At 37.0% G+C, this 19961-nt stretch overlaps 1 protein-coding gene across 3 annotated transcripts in view; it reads right to left on the reverse strand.

Moving 5' to 3' along the window:
• Positions 1 to 17612, reverse strand: part of LOC126416199 (striatin-3) — an 86920-nt gene extending 69308 nt beyond the window's left edge. Inside the window, exons 1-4 of one of the 3 annotated variants that reach the window (XM_050083791.1) lie at positions 17135 to 17612; positions 16798 to 16901; positions 16536 to 16700; positions 85 to 310 (exon numbers count right to left, since the gene is read on the reverse strand). In XM_050083791.1, the coding sequence (XP_049939748.1) occupies positions 85 to 310; positions 16536 to 16700; positions 16798 to 16901; positions 17135 to 17371 (732 nt within the window). In that variant the 5' untranslated portion in view covers positions 17372 to 17612. The remainder of the gene's footprint in view (positions 1 to 84; positions 311 to 16535; positions 16701 to 16797; positions 16902 to 17134) is intronic. The other 2 variants (XM_050083790.1, XM_050083792.1) reach the window with 2 other exon arrangements.
• Between the last annotated feature and the right edge of the window lie 2349 nt (positions 17613 to 19961).

A 19961-nucleotide genomic window follows, 5' to 3' on the forward strand; every position in this document is an offset into this window, starting at 1 on the left:
TCACATCTTGCTCCAACAATTTTATTTAAGTACAAGCTTTTATTTGTCACATTAAGAATAGCAATCCAGAAGGAAACTACATACACTTTGAGAAGAAAAAGTCACAGCTACCTTCTTCGCTGGAGTCCGACGTCCCTGGCTTTCACTAGCACGTTTGTTAGAAGATTCATTCCCATTAACGTTTGTAACAACTGCAGCATTGTTCTGGTTTTCTTCATTTTCAGCATTGTTATTGATACCTAGTAGTGCCCTGACCCTATTTGATCTTACATCTATTATAGTATCTGTATAGCCAATTTCTTGAAGGTACCTGGAAGATAGAAGTAAGTATCTGCATTAATTGTTGCAGTAATGGCACGCATCCTAACAACTGGTATGAATAATGGGAAAATCTAATTTTGAAAATGGTCACTTTATTTTTCATTAATAGTTACAATAAACAGAACTCAAAATTGTCTCAACTGTCGTTTTACCAATTAACTACACAGTTAGGCACAAAGTCTAAACAATTAACATTTAGATTAATACACAAATCAAATAATGTGATTCGGTGCTTTTGAAAAGAGCATAGCAATACAGGTACACTGAGAAACACTGTCTGCATAGTGCCACTGTTTAACATTCTGTAACTCCTTATCACAAATGGACACAATGAAGTTGATATGCACAGAAACTCCTCAAGGAGCTGGTGCAGTCAGATTGAAGTTACAATTACAAATCTCACTGTTCATTTATTAGGATGATAGTGGGGGAGGTGTACAAGGAATCTTTTAATCCACAGTAGCACTTTTGTTTCATATTTCAGTCAATAGAATCCTGTTTTTTAATAAATACAGTTTACAGTGCACAATGTGCTCTATAAAAGAAGCCAAAATTTAGGTCACAAAAATAAAGAAAACAAAAGGGAAAAATACAGTTACTTGAAATATGTAAGGAATTAAACTAACATTTCATAGAGATGTTAAATAAACAACTACTTTTGCTCATACGGAACAAGCAGTTCACGCACAAAGCCCAGAAAGTTATCTGAATAACTATGCCAATAGAAACAATTTTTCATCAAGTTGATTATATCACGTTAACAGAATCTTCCGTTGGTTCTTGGTAGAACAACATTATAATAAATGAAAAGCACCAGTTTGCTTTTGCTCCACAGTATTACTTGTATTGTGTTACCCGGTTTTTGGCTTACAAGACGTGTTACTTCTCTTCCAATGTTGTTTGCAAACATTGTAGCTTCTTTGGTGACAATACTCAGTAAATGTCTGCAGATGGCCTTGGAAGCTGAAATCCAATTAAAACAATAAAAGTAATACTGTGGAACAAAAGCAAACTGGTGCTTTTCATTTATTAAGCTCATTTTACATTAGCAACTCTCTTCTGAAACAATACTTGCTACTTACTCACGTAACAAATTAGTCACAAACCAAGTCATAAATTTATCAATGACTTCAATCATCAGTATTAAGAAGACATAGGAATGGCGGAGTATCTTCAATCTTATTCTCTTTGTTCATTCGGTGATCCGTTCTCCATCAGAAACGTGGTTGTGGTGGTTTGGTGCAACGGAACCCTCATGCGAGTCTTCACCATCATTTGTTGATAAACTTATTCCAGTAAATTTATGATCAAACACTGGAAACTCCAGGTTGGAATATCAACAACATAAAGGTGACATTACATTGCAGACAGGCACAGTTAAAAGACACATTAACGTTTGGCCACAGCATTAGTCAGAAAAAGAAAGAGGGGGGGGGGGGGGGGGGAACACACACACACACACACACACACACACACACACACACACACACACACACACACACACACGTTCATAGTGGTCTGAGCTGCCGGAGATGATGGCCATGTAGGCACAAGATGTGCTTGCTTCGTGTGTGTGTGTGTGTGTGTGTGTGTGTGTGTGTGTGTGTTTTTATCCCCCTCCTTCGTCTGATGAAGACTGGCTGAAAGCTAATTTGTAAGTGTGTGTGTATGTCTGCAACTTAATGTGTCATCATCTTTACGATAAGTAGCAACCTACCTTTTCTACACACAATTCATAAATTTATAATGATTTGTATCTTACAGTTATGCGGTGCTTTGCAGAAAAGACAGTACATTGCTTGCTACAAGAAACTGCATGTGTTCCAAGATAATTCTGTAATATCTTTAATATTCTTGGTGATCTTTAAGCTGTGCATTATCAAAAGGTGCAAACATACGTACAGAGAAGTGTCTTAAAAACATTTGGTACTTTCTAACAAGACGTGAAAGAAGTTAGATGAGGTAGAGGAAGAGGTCAAAGATTTGCCAGCAGTTACCACCAAAGATTGCAAAGTGAAGTCTTCCAGATTGCAAAGTGAAGTCTTCCACACTGCCGTCATGCTGCAGACATTAAGGGGACCACACCCTGCCTATCTAACCCCATGTTCATTTAGGCAAGTATTTGACCCATTTCTGAAAAAACTATTTGATGCAGGACCTTAATATTTTTACTGTATGTTACATGATGCTAAGAGAGTCAACCGAAAATCTATTTATCCATTTTATAGTTTTTAAGAAATACTTTTTTAAATTTATTAACAAAAAATATTAAGTTGTTTCTACGGAAAATATTTTTTGTGAACTTCCTAATGGGGGAATATTAATGAACGTAGTACCAGAGGTGGCTTTTTATGTTATGCGGAGTCTCTGAAAATTTCACTCATTTATCTATGATAGTTTCTTATATAATGGGGCATATGTACTGAAAATTTTGGTTTGCAGGAAATTGAATTTAAAGAAAAAACTTTTGAAATTTGTTAATTACAGCGAATTAAAACTGTCCTGCTTCATATGATGGCCCTTCTTTGGCCTCTAGCAGGTCTTCCAGCTTCTTTTTCACCTTCCTGGGTGTTTGTCTTGCTTTCTTGGCCATATTAGATGCAGACCTGTCTGCATCGGCTATCCTCATTTTATCGGAATGTTGCAGCCTAATGATCATATTTTCACCAGGATTAATTCCCAGCTTTTTCAGTACCCAACACTTTCCAATATTACCACAATTTAATATAACAACAGCATCATGAACTCCTTTTTTCATTGTATGCATGCCTACAAATACAGTTTTAGGAAGGCGGTTCCAAATTATGCTGTTGAAACATTCATTTGCGTTCTGTGTCTGCCCATGCAGACATTTCCTTAGAAGGTCAGTATGAGCCAAGTCTCTGAAAATAGGTTTAATTGCTGTAATAACAGCAGCAGGAAGAGAATGCTGGTGAGAATAAGATTCTCCAGTTGCCTAAGCCCTATTGTATTTGCACTATGAATTTTCTCCTGATGGACACAATCCATGACATGGCTTATAATCAGTAGAGGACTTATGGAAGAACATGGCCCAAACATCTCTCTTCACTGCCTACAGATTTTCTTTATTTCTCCTAATTGCCTGCCCATAGAATACCTGCAAGTTTTCTATTTCAGTTTTAGTTAACCGATCCTGTCCAGTCAACAATTTTCCATCATCTAATTTTTTTCCTCTCATATCAACAGTTAGTTTTCTCAGCCTCGTTTCCAAACATTTTTGAACATGGCCTACACATTCTATTTTGCTAATAATGGCATCTCCATATGGCTTAGAGTTCACCACATTGTTGTATGCCTTACTGTGACCACCGCCCAAATATTTGGTGTACCGTACGCCTCTTGTTTCTATGGAGCGATGAAATATTTGTTGTACTCCATGAACTTCCATACCACCACTTGTTCCTCTAAAATTAGCCCCACAGTTGTGTTCTTTATGTTCATTGACTTTACAACATTTGCAATATTTAGACATTATCTCCACAGCTAAAACTTTACTTGTGTCTACACTCATCATGGCAGTCACTATTCCATTCAGAGAAGTACGTCCTCTTTTCTGCAAACTTCCATCAAGTGCAACTGCAATATCCGAACATCCATCATTTTCTTCCACTGCTTCCCTAGCAGCCAGTTTCATGCTTTCCTCACTGACCTCATATATAGCTTTCTCTAATTTTGCAGTCAGTTTTTCAAATTTATTTGGTGGTTGATGTAAGTTCATCACTGAACAAAATGTTCTACTTGCAGCCATGCCCTTGCCAATGGATCATAAGGCATAAACTAATCTAGTATTGATTTCATATGGGCCACTTGCATCTGGTTTTGTAGAACTCATTAATGAAATCACAGCTGAGCATTTGGTGCAAATTAAATCCAAAGAAATTGCTAGGCCTTTTCTCCCACTGGCACTCTCACAAATTTTCACACTCTGTGACTCACCACACTGTCTACATTGTACAAATTTAGAAATTACATCTGACAATATTCTCAAATTTACAATAATGTTACTGCACCCCTCATCACTTACAGTAAATTCGATGTAACTCTCTTGAAATGGTGAGAGCTTCTTTGATGATGCACGTGTTGAAGAATTACAATTAGAAACATCATTGCCAGGCGACATAACCTCTTGTACAGAAAGCTTTCTAAACTTATTTCCTCTAAATTGGCATTTCTTGAAAATGCCTTTACATTTCGTCATTTTCAATAAACACAACAAAACACACGTAAACAAGCACTGCAAACTTTAGTGTAACAACTGCTCGCAATCAGCAATCACACTTGAACAAAACTAACCGTGTGTTTGAAAGCGTGTTGTTTACAAACTGCAGAAACAAAAGAATACCGACCGTTGCATTCCAAGGATAGTCAACACACTCGGGAGAAAAAAAAAAAAAATCCCTAACGTGCAATGTAGGGGATATAAAGATCTAAAATACATGCAGAAAAGTGGGCGACGAAAGTGGGCATGGCACCTAAACACACGCGGTAGGAAAATGCTCTTTAAAAGCTAAAAAAAAAATTTAAAAAAAATAAAATTTCTGCAAATCCTTTTCAGAGTACTTAAATAAAACCTTAATCTATCGAAATATGAAAACTGAAAATCAATTTTTTTCGACCTGAACCACAGTGTGGTCTCCTTAACACCTGCTTTCTAAACCCGTAACAGAGTGAAAACAACAGATTCTCTACAAAGAGTTGCATTTCCTGAATGTGTGATTGTTTCTATTGTGCAGTCTCACAAAGGTTCAGAAATTGTTATGGTCCTCTGCCCACGAATCATTAATCCAACATGACAAGGTGTAAATAGTAACTGTTTCCAATGTGTTGGTTCAAATGGCTCTGAGCACTATGGGACTTAACTACTGTGGTCATCAGTCCCCTAGAACTTAGAACTACTTAAACCTAACTAACCAAAGGACATCACACACATCCATGCCCGAGGCAGGATTCGAACCTGCGACCGTAGCAGTCGTGCGGTTCCGGACTGAAGCGCCTAGAACTGTTCGGCCACTGCGGCCGGCTTACAATGTGTTATTGTGACACGGGAGGAGGAGGGGGGGGGGGGGGGTGATGTACTATTTTATGTAAGATCCTTGTAGGTTATCAGGCCAGGAAACACCCTGAAATCAGCCTATAATATCAACATAAGCTACAGCACATGTACACCATGTGATGTGCTGAGTTACCTTCTCACTGTCTTAGGACAACAGCTTTCATTAATATCATTAAGTTAACACATCCTGTAATAATCAAAGAAAAAAAGACTTTTGAACACATTATGGAAAAACAAATTACAAGGGTTGGAACTTAAATAGTGGTAACTATTTCTTCACAACTGATACAAAAGAGTTACAGATTTGCACCTGTTACTGTACTCCGAAAGTAGTCACCAGCGTTCTGTAGAACACATTGCCAACAATGTGGAAGGTGTAGTATACTGCTAGCAGAGCCTGTTCTGTTGATGGTGCAAATGGAGCGGTCTAAAGTTATGGTGATCCTGTCTAAAGTTATAGTGATTCTCATGTACAACTGTGATGGCATTAGCCTCATGCATTACGTTCCTCCACAGCAGACCGTCAATGCACAGTATTACTGTTCATTTTTTGAGCATCACCTGCGACCAGCTTTGCAAACGAAGTGGCGACACTTTCTGCCCATCCCACCCATCATTTTGCACAACAATGCATGGGCACATACAGCGCAAGCTGTGGCTTCTCTATTCGGTCGATGGGACTTAAACGCTTGTGACTGATCTGATTCCGAAGATAAAGGAACCACTTTGTAGAATTCACTTCAGAACTGTTCCAGAGATTTGACAGGCAGTAGACAACTCCAATCGCACCATCAGCAGAACAGGCTCTGCTAACGGTATACTACGCCTTCCAAATAGATGGCAATGGGTTCTACACAACAACGATGGCGACTACTTTGAAGGAAAGTAACAGGTGCAAACATGCAACTCTTTTGTATCAGTTGTGAATAAATAGTTGCCACTATTTAAGTTCCAACCCTCATACATTTCAAATTTGATCTAAACTTGACCCTTACAATCACAGTTGTCTAATAGTATGAGACCAGGAAAAAATAATTTAAAAAAATTAATTGAACAGTGGAAAGTCTAGAATGGATAACAAAATGAGAATGATGGACTGCTGCACCATGCTAAAGAAGCATTGATCTGCAAACACACACAACGAAAAGATTATTGCCTGCCTGCAGGCTGCACTTGTGTCTGACGTATGATGGTGAATGGTTGGGGGGGGGGGGGGGGGGGGGAGAAGGGTAGCAGTGCTGCTATGGAAGATGTCCTGAGGGAGAGGGGAAAGGAAGAGAAGAGACAGAGAAGAGGGAAAACTGAAAAAACTTAGTAGTTGGGCTACTGGACTAGAAAGTGTGGGCAGTGCTGGAGTGGGAGCTTTCAGCACAGCTTCCCGACTCTTGTGAAGGTGGAAGGGCATGAAAGGGAAGTCTTGGCTGTGAAGGGAATAAGAGAGTTGTAACTTATCCACAATGTTATTCTATCTGTACATTGAGCAAGCAGTAAAGGAAACCAGAGAAAAGTTTTGATTCAGAGACAGTAAAAGACTCGGAAGAGCAGTTGAATGGAATGGACAGCACCTTGAAAGGATGATTTAAGATGCACGACAAATGCAAAACAAGGATAACAGAATCTAGTAAATTAAATCAAGTGATACTGATGGAATTAGATTACAAAATGAGACACTAAAAGTAGTAAATGATTTTGCTATTTGGAGAGCAAAATATCTGTTGATGGCCAAAGTAAAGAGCATATGAAATGTAGACTGACAATGCAAGAAAAGCGTTTCTGAAGAAGAGAAATTTGTAAACATAGAATATAGATTTGTGTTAGAAAGTCCTTTCTTAAGGTATTTGTCTCAAGTGTAGCCACGTATGGGAGTGAAACAAGGACGATACGAAGTTTAGACAAAAACAGAATAGGAGCTTTCAAAATGTGGTACAACAGAAGTATGCTGAAGATTAGATGGGTAGCTCACTTAAATAATGAGAAGGTACTGAACAGAACTGAGAAAACAAGAAGTCTGTGGCACAACTTGACCAAAAAAGGATCGCTTGATAAGGCACACTCAGATATCAAGGGATCACCAATTTAGTATTGGAGGGAAGTGGGCGAGTAAAAAATTTGAAGGGAAACCACGACATGAGTACAGTAAGCAGATTCATAAGGATGTAGGTTGCAGCAGTTATTCAACGATGAAGAGGCTTGCACAGGATAGAGTAGCATGGGGTGGGGAACGTTACCTATGTAGTTCTCTAAGGCTCAATCATGGGTGCACTACTGTCTCCCAAATGTACATGACCATCCATTGAATACCCAACAAGCAGAATTAGTACTCGCCGTGTATGACAATGTTCCAATTAATTCATACGTACACACAGCAAAAGAAGAAATAGTAAACGATGTGTAATTGTCTTGTTTTCTGTGAACATTCTCAATCAGGTCAAAAACACATTCAGTTAGGGTGCAAGTCTCGAGTTGGGCCAGTGGCATACTTACATGTTTCACGCAGGAATATTGTCAGTGCCTGCCATGAGACATGATGGGAATTACACAGTATGTATCAGCTGTTTGTTCTATGCAACTAATGAGAGAACAGCAGGTAAACATATTTCGAAGAAAGATGCAAATAAATATCACATACTCACATTAATGTACCACAACGTCAGAGGTAATAATACTTTCCGAAAGAAAAAGTGAAACACTGCAGTTAATAAGGGTTATAAATTTAATTATTCCCTCTCTGATTCACTGCTACTTAAACTGTGCTAGCTGCTGGTAACCAAAAGACACACTAGTAATCCACGATACACTCAGAGAGGGGGAAGTGAAAATTTTTTGATGATCAAGACCATAAATTTAATTGCTCATCTAGCTGGCAGCCATTTAAACTGTGCTTTCAGCCCCAAAATTAATCAATTTCATAATTTGTAACATACTCAGAAAAAAAACCCAATGAAATACCTGTGACAATGAATATTATTAAAATAACTCCTGCTTGTTTCATAATGCAACCTATCCACAACTTCATAATTTGTGACATGTTTGGAAAAAATTATTCATCACAAGAAAGGTAATTAATGAAACTGCTTGATGTTTCTTTAGCAGCAAATTAAGATGTGCTACTAGCTCCCTACCTAAGTAGAACTTGCTACTACCTAACATGGTTAAAATAAAATAAAATAAAAATTGTGATAATGAACATTAATGTAATTCTCCTTGTATATTAGCAATAAGCTATGCAAGCTGCATTACTAGCTCCCAAACTCAGCAGACTGTCATAGTCTGTCACGTGTTCAGTGGGGAAAAAAAAAACAACTGAAATAGTTTTGAAGAGAAATATTAAGTTTCTGTGAATCAAACTGTCACATCCCTTGCGTAGACCTCAGGATAAGCTGCAGGTCACACTGTCGCTAGGTTTTTTTATGTTACACGTTCGCAAGTAGTGTCACAGTCCAACATAATGTAGACCTCAGGGCAAGCTACAGATCAGTGTCGCCACAAGAAGGTTTTTCAGCTATCAGATGTGTTGGCTTCACTAACTCAAGTAAATGTTCACACCAAACTTAACAACCTAAGTGGCAATCAGAAAAAATAGTCAAATATTTGTGGCAACCAAAAATATTCACAGCAATGAAGAGGAAGCAAAATTAAATTTACAAATTTCATTCACTTGCATTATATGCCAATCCAGCAGCCCATAAAAATGTATCATTTCGATTTTGTTTGCTCCACACATATTCAAAGCGTCACCTGTCAAAAAATGTCTTTCACCATCTTGTTCCATGCTGGGACCATCCAATTGCAGCCACCGTGCCTTCTGTACTATCCGTATGGGTATCTGTTGCCACATCCTTGAAAGTCTGCATCTACATCAATACTCCACAAGCCACCTGGCTTCTGTGTGGCGAAGGGTACTTTTGGTACCACTAACTGATATCCCCTTCCCCGGTTAATGGCATGTGAGAAGAATGACTGTTGGTAAGCCTCTGTATTAGCTGTAATTTCTTGAATTTTTTCATTGTGGCCATTTCACAAAGTATATGTTGTATGGATCTTCACAGAAAGCATTGTCTCAAAATTTCAATGTTAAACCTCTCCGTGATGCACAAATCCTCTCTTGTAATGGCTGCCACTGGAGCTTGTTGAGAATCTCTGTAATGTAGACTAAATTATCCTATGAAAAACACGTTGTTGTTCATTGGATCACAGCAATATGCTTGAATACTTCATCTCTGGAACATTTATAGCAGAAAGAATGTTGTCTCTGACAAAATACTCTCTAATAATTTTCAGGAGCTTTCAAATGCTTTGTCACAATGCTAAAAAACATTTGATTGTGCCTCTTTGGACACCCCCAAAAAACCGATCTTCCTGGTTTCTGGCCTCTCCCTTAAACTACTACTACTCTAAAATTCATCGCTCTCAACAATTAGCCCTTCACCACGAAGTTTCTTGTTCCATTACACACATACTTTCACATAAAATGCTCTACAAAACTGTCTCCAATCGATGACAATAAGCTTGGTTGAGTCAACTTCTCAGCACATACATTTTGATTTACACTCAAACCAACAAATATGTAAATGTAGAATGGTAAAAATTTTCAATCTGCTTCCAGAAATATCATGAATTCCTTTACATAGAAAACTTCGAAAATTGACAGCTTTTGCTACACTTCAAGAAGATTCGATCCAAAGAAACCTTTGACTCTTTCCGCCCTGTTTCTCCACCTCATCTGATACGCTTTCATTCTTTGTCAATTAATCCACGAGATATGCTCCACTGGATGCCATCACCATGCAGAACTAAATCACTTCAATCACTCCTCTTCGTAAAATATACTGTCATAATCATATAAAAATCTCACCAAATACACGCACTATATTGATGACTAAAGTGGAAAGCGCACAGTTTGGAACTCTTAGAACAACTTAGTTCAACCACATTTACACTTAGAATCAAAGTAAATCCTAGAGAGAGAGAGAGAGAGAGAGAGAGAGAGAGAGAGAGAGAGAGAGAGAGAGAGATCAATAAGTTGACATATTCTGCATATTTTCATTCAAAAATGTCCTATGAAATAATGATCTGCAGTAGCTTATCTTCAACAAAGAAGGGCTTCATTGCTCAAAAATGTGTTGTAAGAATAATATATGGTGCTCACCCACGAACATTTTGTAGCCATCTGTTTAAAGAGTTAGGCATTTTGACTATTGTTTCACAGCATACGATTTACATAATTGCAATATCAGAACAAAAATGGCATTCATTACTCCACATTAAGACTGTCTAGCACAAAATGAAGTGAACAATGTTGCAACCAAAAATTTTGATCACTTAACCAGTGATATAAAATGTCTGACAGACAGCAAAGTAAAATTTGAAAACAAACTGAGAAAGCTGCTTCTTGAGAACTCCCTGTATTCTATAGAAGAATTTCTGTTATTGCAAAGGGTAAAAGATAGTCTATAGGAATTACTAACTCGCATCTGTATATCTTTCAGAAGGAAACAAACTTAAATGCTCAGTATGTAGCCATATTTATCTGTGATATGAGTGTAAAACACTCATTATGCATCCTTACAAGGTACTGTGCAAATGATACACAGAACATGAAACGAACTTTCACCTCCCACCATCCAGCAGCATAGCTTCAGGATTCAGGAAGTGTATGCCTCTAAATGCAAAGATTTTTAGTCGCTTCACCATGACATATTGATATCAGTTGAAACAAAATTTACTGTTACTAGTCACAATGTTGACAATACACTGAATTTATATCTGCCTACGTAAAGATGATCTTTAGAAGATGGCACCCACTGAAAAGTACAGTGACACAGTGCTCTTAAGTAGGCAAAAGTTAAATAGTGCATTATGTAAAAAGTGTCAGAAACAGGTTATAAAAGGAATTCGATGTGTGAAATGCAACATGTGGCTGCATGAAAGGTGCGCAAAAATGCACCTAAAACTTATTAACAACGATATTCACTGGTCGTGCCTTGACTGTTTGCAGGACGAAAACACAAAACTAGAATCTACAGCAAATTCACAGGAAAAAAATTGAAAACATGCTTCGCAGCAACATTGACACTTTAAAAGCAGAATTATCATCACAAAAGCAAGAGCACTGACCTGGAACCCGTTTTTTTTTTTTTTTTTGCAAAACAGTAGTCAAAAGACTGAATTAACCTCAACAACAGGTGTAATGATACAGTTACTGGCTCAAACAACAAGGCTGCTGGACCTAAGGAAGAAATTCGTGCAGAAGTCTCAAGAACTGAAAATAAATAGAAGTAGACAAGCATAACTTACAGTTAAAAGAATTCAATATGTCTCGGTTAACGACAGAGTGAAAAAAATGAATTCCTTGTTATATATGATTCTCTGCTGAAAAATTTTCTGGTACCGAATTCCACAATAAATGTTCGTCCAGGAATCGAGACCCACCAGTTGAAGAAACACGTTAGCAACATACATAGCTTGCAGGATGGTTCAGCAGAGGCACCTCCGAAGAATTACAAAGGAGTCTTCATCCAAGTAGGTACAAATTCTATTAGAAGCAGCACTGAAGATGAAATGGTAAGTGAAACACGAAATTTAATTCTATCTGCCAGTAACCTCTACAAAACGTCTAGAATCATGGTGAGTGGTATTATCTACAGCAGATCTGTCAGTGATCGATATACTGAGAGAATAAACAACGATTTAAACAAAAATTGTAATAATCTAGGAGCTGTGTTCATATATCTGAGTAAATGCTAAAGCAATAAAAGTTTGGGTGAAGACAGTCTACATTTAAATAGGTTAGGATTCAAAATTTTTTAGTAAAATGTTTACAGATACATGTAAAATTCTGTAAAATAGCGGACACTTTAATAATGGGTATGAGAAACAGTATTTGGTAATGAAAACAGCAAAACAAACTTGTTCCCAAGAAAGCATATGTTTTAGACCATAAGTACAAAAGAATGTCCCTACATAATGACTTTTCAAACAAAACTCACGAAGCGGACAAATTACAAATTATTATATCTGAACGTAGGAATATCAAAGTTATTTGCCTCAATGGACATTGGCTTATACCTGGCCATATTAAAGTTCTTAATAAAATGGAAAATTTTGAATTAGCCAACAGCTTTTGAAGACTAGAGAAATCACATTGAGGCTCTTGCATACTTACTCATTCTGCTATAAAATATTAAATAAGGAATGATTTTAATCATTTAAATGAACAGTGTACATATGAAAGCTGCTGTACAGACTTAAGGGACCTAAATGATGATGTTTCTATTTACAGAGTACCAGAGAAAGCTAAAATTGAAGCTTTTCTAGTGAAATTTCATTGCCTGCTTGAAAAATTCAGTAAAGAAAAAAGAAAATAATAGCTGCCAACTTCAATACTGATATCACAGTTGAAAGCAACAATGTGTCCAAATTCACAGACTTATTAATAAAAAAAACACTTGCTTCAAAATGAATACCATGCAACTCACTAGGGTAAATGCACAGTCTGCTACCTATATTGATAATATTCTAACAAATTATGTGTTTGAAGGTGTTCATATTCTGCATAGATTTAGGAATCTGACCATTCTGTATTATTCATTTAACAACCAAAAATTAAGAATGAAATTCCACATAAAACAAAAGCCAAATGAAAAGTAATTTCAATGAAAATAATTCAATTACATTTATAAGTGCGTTGAATGGCCTTACAACAGTTATTTCAAGTAATAGTAACTTTAACCATTTAAAAGTAGCTTTCTTGAAATATTTAATGAAACTTCTTCACCTAGAACCACATGCAACAAAACTAATAACAAACTTAAATGGATAACCCAGTGTACAAAAATTTCTAGTGCCAGAAATAGGAAACTCCACAACGAACAGAAATATACTTAAAAAACAGAAATTTTACTGAGTATGTTTGTCATTAAAAAGCTACATTTAAAGAAGTTGTGGAGGCAGCCAAACAAATGGCAAACAAGACGTTCGTTGTACAACATGAAAGCAGGACAAAATCAGTGTGGTCTGTTGTCAAATCAGAGTTGACTGTCTGAGTTAGTAGTACTGAAATGTCTAGGATAAAATAGATGATAGCTTCATTGTAAACTCATCTCAAATATCAGAATGAATTCATTTAAATTCTTCATAAGTATGGCAAAGTCAGATGTCGATTTATCAGAGTAGAGTAAATCTCTTTGGCATCCAATCTTATGGATTTTAAAAAAGTCACAATAAAGGACTTGGAGAATGTAACTATCATTAAAAAATTAAAACTCTGATGGGAGGGATGTGACACCAACTAAAGTGAAAAACGATGCGGCTTAATGGCACCTCTACTAACTAAAACATTCAAATAGTGTTTTGAACAGGGATGCTTTCCCAATGTTTTGAAGTATGCTGAAGTCAGACCCCTGTCCAAGAAAAGGTCGAGGGAAGACATGGGAAATTATCAGCCTATTTCTACTCTTCCAGTCCCATCAAGAGTGTAGAGAAAGTAGCTGCAAACAAGATCAAAAAACATTAACGTAAAAAAGGATACTATAAGTAATCAGATTTGGATTTCAACGAGGAAAAAACACTCTGCATGCAGTTAATAACTTTACTGAAAAAGACGGGCAAATCATTGAATCAGAGAAGTAAAGTTGCAGGTATATTCTGTGATCTCTCAAAAGCATTTGATTCCATGAACCATGATTTGCTTACATACAAATTAGATAAACATGGGAGTAAGGACAATGCTCTAAATTGGCTAACATTATATTTACATAACAGAAAACAAAGAAAGAGTAACTACTATCTCAGATGCAGTAAATTATTAGTCTAAATGGAGTACAGTATCGCAAGGTGTGCCTCAAGGCTTCATTTTGGGGCCAATCCTGTTCCTATTCTATGTAAATGACTTACCCAAAAATATAAATTCCGCATCATTTCTGTTTGCAGAAGACACTTCTGTTTTAATTGAAGATGACTAAGAAGAAAAAAATTCCAAGCGCCATCGTAAGCAAACTGGATACCTTAGAAAACCGGTTCAAGTTAAGGGGGGTGAAACTGAACATTGCTAAAACCCATATGGTACATTTTAGAACCAAACATTCAAAATGTGTGGAACTTAAAATACAACATAACAATCAACCTATGAAAGAAGTTGACTAGGTTAAAATTCTGGGACTAAATGTGGCCAAGAACTTAAGCTGGAATACACATATTCACTTCCTATCACATAACCTAAGCACTTTTGCATTTGCAATACAAATTCTAGCAAACTCCACTAACTTGAGTACACGAAAAATTGCTTATCATACTGATTGTGAATGTCATTAGATATGGGATCATTTTCTGGGGAAGTCGAAGCCGTCTATAGCAAATACTGAAACTGCAAAAGAAAATTGTCTGATACATATGTACTGCACAGCAAACAACCTTATCACCCATTATTTCAGAAACTTCAAATCCTAACTGTTCCCTCCATATAAATTTATGAAATTATAATCTTCCTACACAGCAGACAAAAAGTGTTTGAGGAGAATCATTTTAACCAGACATATAACACAAGAAATAAAAATAATTTTATGCTATCCACACACCAGTTGAAATTATGTGCACGGACTCCGCATTATATGGGGATGACAATGTATAACAAGTTAATGAGCAAAAACATATTTAATATGAAGCCACAAATTTTAAAAATGAGGCTACAGCAAATTCTGTGGGAAAAATGCTACTATTCAAGAGAAGAGTTCATAGAGAATGAAATGATAGTTCAAGCAAGGGGTAATTGTTAGATTTATTGTATGTACACGAAACAAAATTGTTTTATATCTAAAAACAAAGATGATGTGACTTTTATAAGTTTGCTCTCTAACGTGTGAAATCCATTTCCTAATGACACTACTATATTACTATCTATCATAAAAGGTGTGCAATAAACAGCAGAAAAATATGTAAATGCTTTTGGATTTGTTCAACACAGATTGTAAACACTGATAAAACTTGCCTTGAATCTAATCAAAAGTAGCCAAGCAAGATTAAATGAGAAAATTACAGAAAAAGTCAGTGATGACAAAATGTCCGTTCTGCAGGTTCAGTATGACTTTAAATGGGATACACATATACGTCATGTGTCACACAAAACTCACCAGTAAGATACGATCTGATGATACTAAAATACAAAATGTAAACAAACAGTGGCACTAGCAACTCTAAGCGCAATTCCATTCACTATGGAATCATTTTCTGACGTTACACTACTTGGATCATGAACTTGTTTAGAATGCAAAAGACGAGCATTGATCATTATTTGTGTGTTTATTTATATAAAAAAAAAGAAAATCTTGTAAACAAGAGGATACCAAATCTCCATTAACTTTTTCCTGATCATCCTACCAGAAAACTGCACTCCACTGCAGCGTAACATTATACAATAACACACCATTAGATGAAATAAAAATTGCTCCAGAACCAGTACTTGTGAGAAAACTAAACACATTCCCAGCTTTAATTCTGTACAATAATTTCTAAATGCGCAAGAACTATTTTTCGTCTACTGTAGATTCAAACAACTATGCACAGTGGATTGCAGAGTATCTACAAAGATGTACATGTAGGATAGTTTAATGATGTTTCCCTGTTTTCCTGATTTGGTTTATACTAAACATTATGTTATTTTGACAATTCTAATGACACTTTTGTTACAACCTGTTGTGTATGCTAAAATTGGGCAAACAAACATAACACACAGACCATGGAAGTAACAGCATTGTTTGGACAGGGAGCGCAGAAGCTATCTTGCTTTAAAAAAGCTAACAAATTTATTTCATTTATCAGCAATAGTACCTGGACGTGACAACTTAAATAAAATTTTTATGTAAACAGCTTGTGCTGTTAAAAATGGTGTGCTTTTAAATTGGAAGCACCCTTTATTGTTTCAACTGGTATCTATGGAGATAATTTTTTTGACAACAACAATCCCAAATTCTCATTTCTGACACACATTCATTTGTAATGCCAAATGATAATATTTACTTAATGTATAGATGAAGAGAGATCTAATATTCCTATTTTTTTCAATTTATGGATAGAACTTTTTAAACCTACAGTCCTACTTCACTGCTCAAGTGTTAAGACAAACGCAACAGATACTGCTACTCACTGTCTTAGAAGCTGCCTGCCTTGCCTCCAACTAACATTGCTTACTGTAGTGAAAGGGGCCTCTCCATCAACCGGTGCTTCAGGCCCACCTGGTTCATCAAAAATTGGAGGTTTAACATCACCTTGCTGTAATTCTGTACCATATTTTAATTTATGATACTTTGCCCTGCAACAAGAGACTTACTATTAGTACCAAAACCTCAAGCATTTATCCTACACGAAGATAAGAGCGAAAGTACACAACTAACAAATTACGAATGTACCTTTCTTGTTTGAGAGCATATTCCAACATTTTTATTCTTCGGACCAAATCATTTTTCAAATTTTCTTGACCTTTCCTTTCGCCCTGAAGAAACGCTATCCTGGCCTGTGTAAACAGTGATACAGTCAGTCACCAAACAAGTGCGTCATTTTAGTAGTACATTGTAAACTTGACACTTGGGAATCAACTAAGTTGTTTTGCCTAATAGTAGGCCAAACCAAACGTGTCATGAATAAAACACTAGACACTAAGATATTATGTCCTGGAGATGGCAGTGCTGTACGCAGATTAAAAACTGAAGCTTCATGTTCTAAACCATCTATTAAGTAGACATTTACCTGCAATTCGGCTCTATCCACTTCCCACTGCGATCTCTCCATTTCGAACCTTGCCCACTCATGTTGAATGAAATGCAGTATTCCTGGTATAGAATATTGCGTTATTTGACTCCCTTCTTCATTTTGTTTGTTTCCTACGTTGACTGCACCACCAGAAGGTCCCAACTGTCCATTGTGGTTTTGTGACGGAGAACTATCTTCCATTGTAGATCCACCGCACTGGCTGGATATCTTCATGACATGGCCGCCATTAAAGCAACTTCATGAGCTCTAATTAATACTTACAGATGGAATCTAATACTTAAACTAAAATCCACTGCTAAGATGTCATTCTCTCACATTATTTACACACGCTTTTCGTCAGTATTTCCAAATTATTACGACAATTACGTATTGTGACACTCAACTGACTACTGTCAACCGCATTCATGGAGGAGAATACAGACTGCCTTTCGGCTCCCCTCGGAATTTCTGCTCCACTCGGCTCTTTCCGTCACGGTCACGTCAAAGATTTTCTTCTAGTGTCTGTGACATGTTCGTGACTGTAAGTAATTATATGAATTGAATAATTAGCTCATACTTGCACCGTTTATCTCTGAAAAGTGTTCGTTTGTCTGGATCCCTACAAATTTATTTGTTTTTCATATTTTATTTCTGAGGTGATTGACTCTTTGCGCCTCTCGCGGTCGTGTCAAAGATTCTAGCAAAAAGAGTGAGTACTCGTACTGAGTAAACAGCGGAGTAGAAATTAGTGAACGAAGTGTGATTTCATTGTCAACTGGTTGTTGTTTGTTGTATATGTGGTAAGAGAATCACGCTCACTAAGAACTTATGCGACAATACAATAACAAAGATCTGAATTTTATACAAGCGTGGTATAGGTAACAGTTGTGGCCATGTTTACGAGGGTAGCTGCCCATAATCGTCACATAAGAACAAACACAACCGCATCTTAAAAAGTTGGAAATTATGTGAGATTCATTGTCCATAAAGTTATTATTCATAGATATATTTGGCTAGTATTTAAATTAGCTACGTATTGTTACAATTGATCATTTCGTTGCTTACCCCCCCTCCCCCCGCAGTGTGAGTGAGTAGTGTATTTTTCGCGAGTCCCTACACAAAACACTTTACTCTTCAACTTATAAAGAAATATAGAGATGTCGTACACACAGAAGAAAAACACAAAGTTGTACGCAGTCTTCCCACCACTATTCTTTACAATTTGTTTGCTTGGCTTCCTTTAGCTGTCTGAGTGACGGGAACGAGAAGAGAGAAACAGCATCGGAAGAAATCAGTAGAGACCATTTGCATCTTCCTGCTTATGTATTTAAATTGGCGAAGATGTTCTGTCGAAAGTATCTCTTTAATAACTATTGTCTACGTATTCTTTTATGTTACATGTATTGGCTGAGAATGAACAACCTAATTTATTTATAAATGTGTTACCTTCTTTGGTTCATGTATTTTTATCGTATATTGTGATTAACAAACGTGCACAGGTAATTCTTTCAAGTACACAATTGTGTCCTAGAAATAGAAGGAAGTATCAATACATTTGGGTAATGAGAAAGCGCCAGTCTTTGGCACTGCTCCGTTGCTGAGACTTTCCTCAATTTTGTCAAATAGTAATGGAAGTAAAACCTTTCTCTTTGGTATGGATCTGGAGAATTTTGTGTGTCACATGGCAACATTATAGGTTAGCATATCCGGAAGACTAAGTTCTTTTGGAGGTAAAAGAAATTGTGAAGTAGTTGATGTTCTGAGAGCAATTTTAACTATTTTCGTGATGACATTTGTTAAGGTAGGCCTAAGGCACTTCTGCAATCCATTATATGTAGTATTTACAACTTAAAAAATAGTGTTATATTGGATTGATTCATGATATTGTTGGAAGTGAAATAACTTGTTAAAAGTACAATTGAAAGAAAAACAGCCCTCGGTCACTATTTTTAACAAATTAACGTGGTTTCAACACTGCTAGGAGTGTCTTCTTTAGAATTTAAAAGAAAGAATTGTATATATTCTGTAACATAGTCACAGTATAATGATTAAAAACATATAATAGGGTATAAGTACGGAATCGTCGTAAAAGACTGACTCTTGGTCCTCTCATGTGTCTTACATGGCCACCCGCTGAATGCGTTCTCTCAATGTCCTGTGTGTTCTCAGCTGTACTTCCAGGGGAGCGGAGTGAACCACCCTCCTCCGTTTGTACCGGCCCCTTGTCCATTCGAAACTAGACTATTGATGTTTCATTTAATGCAGCTGCATGCCCATCCATCTTAATGCCATCTCAATAGAATCCACCATTATTGCATCCGTTAGGCCACTGGCACCTTTTACACTAGCCCAGATGAGAGCCTGTATGCAGAAGCTGCCGAACTACTGCTGTCATGTGACTGATTTTCTTCTCAGCAGATAAGCATGCTATTTCCCTGCCATGCCTGACCACCCATCCTATGCCTTCATCTTTGATGACTCATTTGATCACCAGCATGTGGCATGTCACTCTTCTCTATTACCTCCTGGAGTTTGCTTTCAGCTATTGCTCCGACAGGTATAACTTCACACTATCTGCCACTTTCCCAGTGGGTATGAACCCTTTCCACTTTGGCTTCCTAAGGACACTACTCCAGCCTCACTCCATCATCGTATGTTTCTCAACCTTCCCATGGAACATTGCAATAGTACCTTTGTGTTCACTGATGGCTCTTGGACTGACCATTGTGTGCCTACATCATTGGCACCAACATTTCTCAGTATCGGCTTCTGGAACACTGCTCAGTATTTACAGCAGAGCAGTATTTACAGCTCTTCACCCTGT

The sequence above is a fragment of the Schistocerca serialis genome, chromosome 8 (genome assembly GCF_023864345.2).
Source record: "Schistocerca serialis cubense isolate TAMUIC-IGC-003099 chromosome 8, iqSchSeri2.2, whole genome shotgun sequence".
Taxonomy (NCBI): Eukaryota; Metazoa; Arthropoda; class Insecta; order Orthoptera; family Acrididae; genus Schistocerca; species Schistocerca serialis.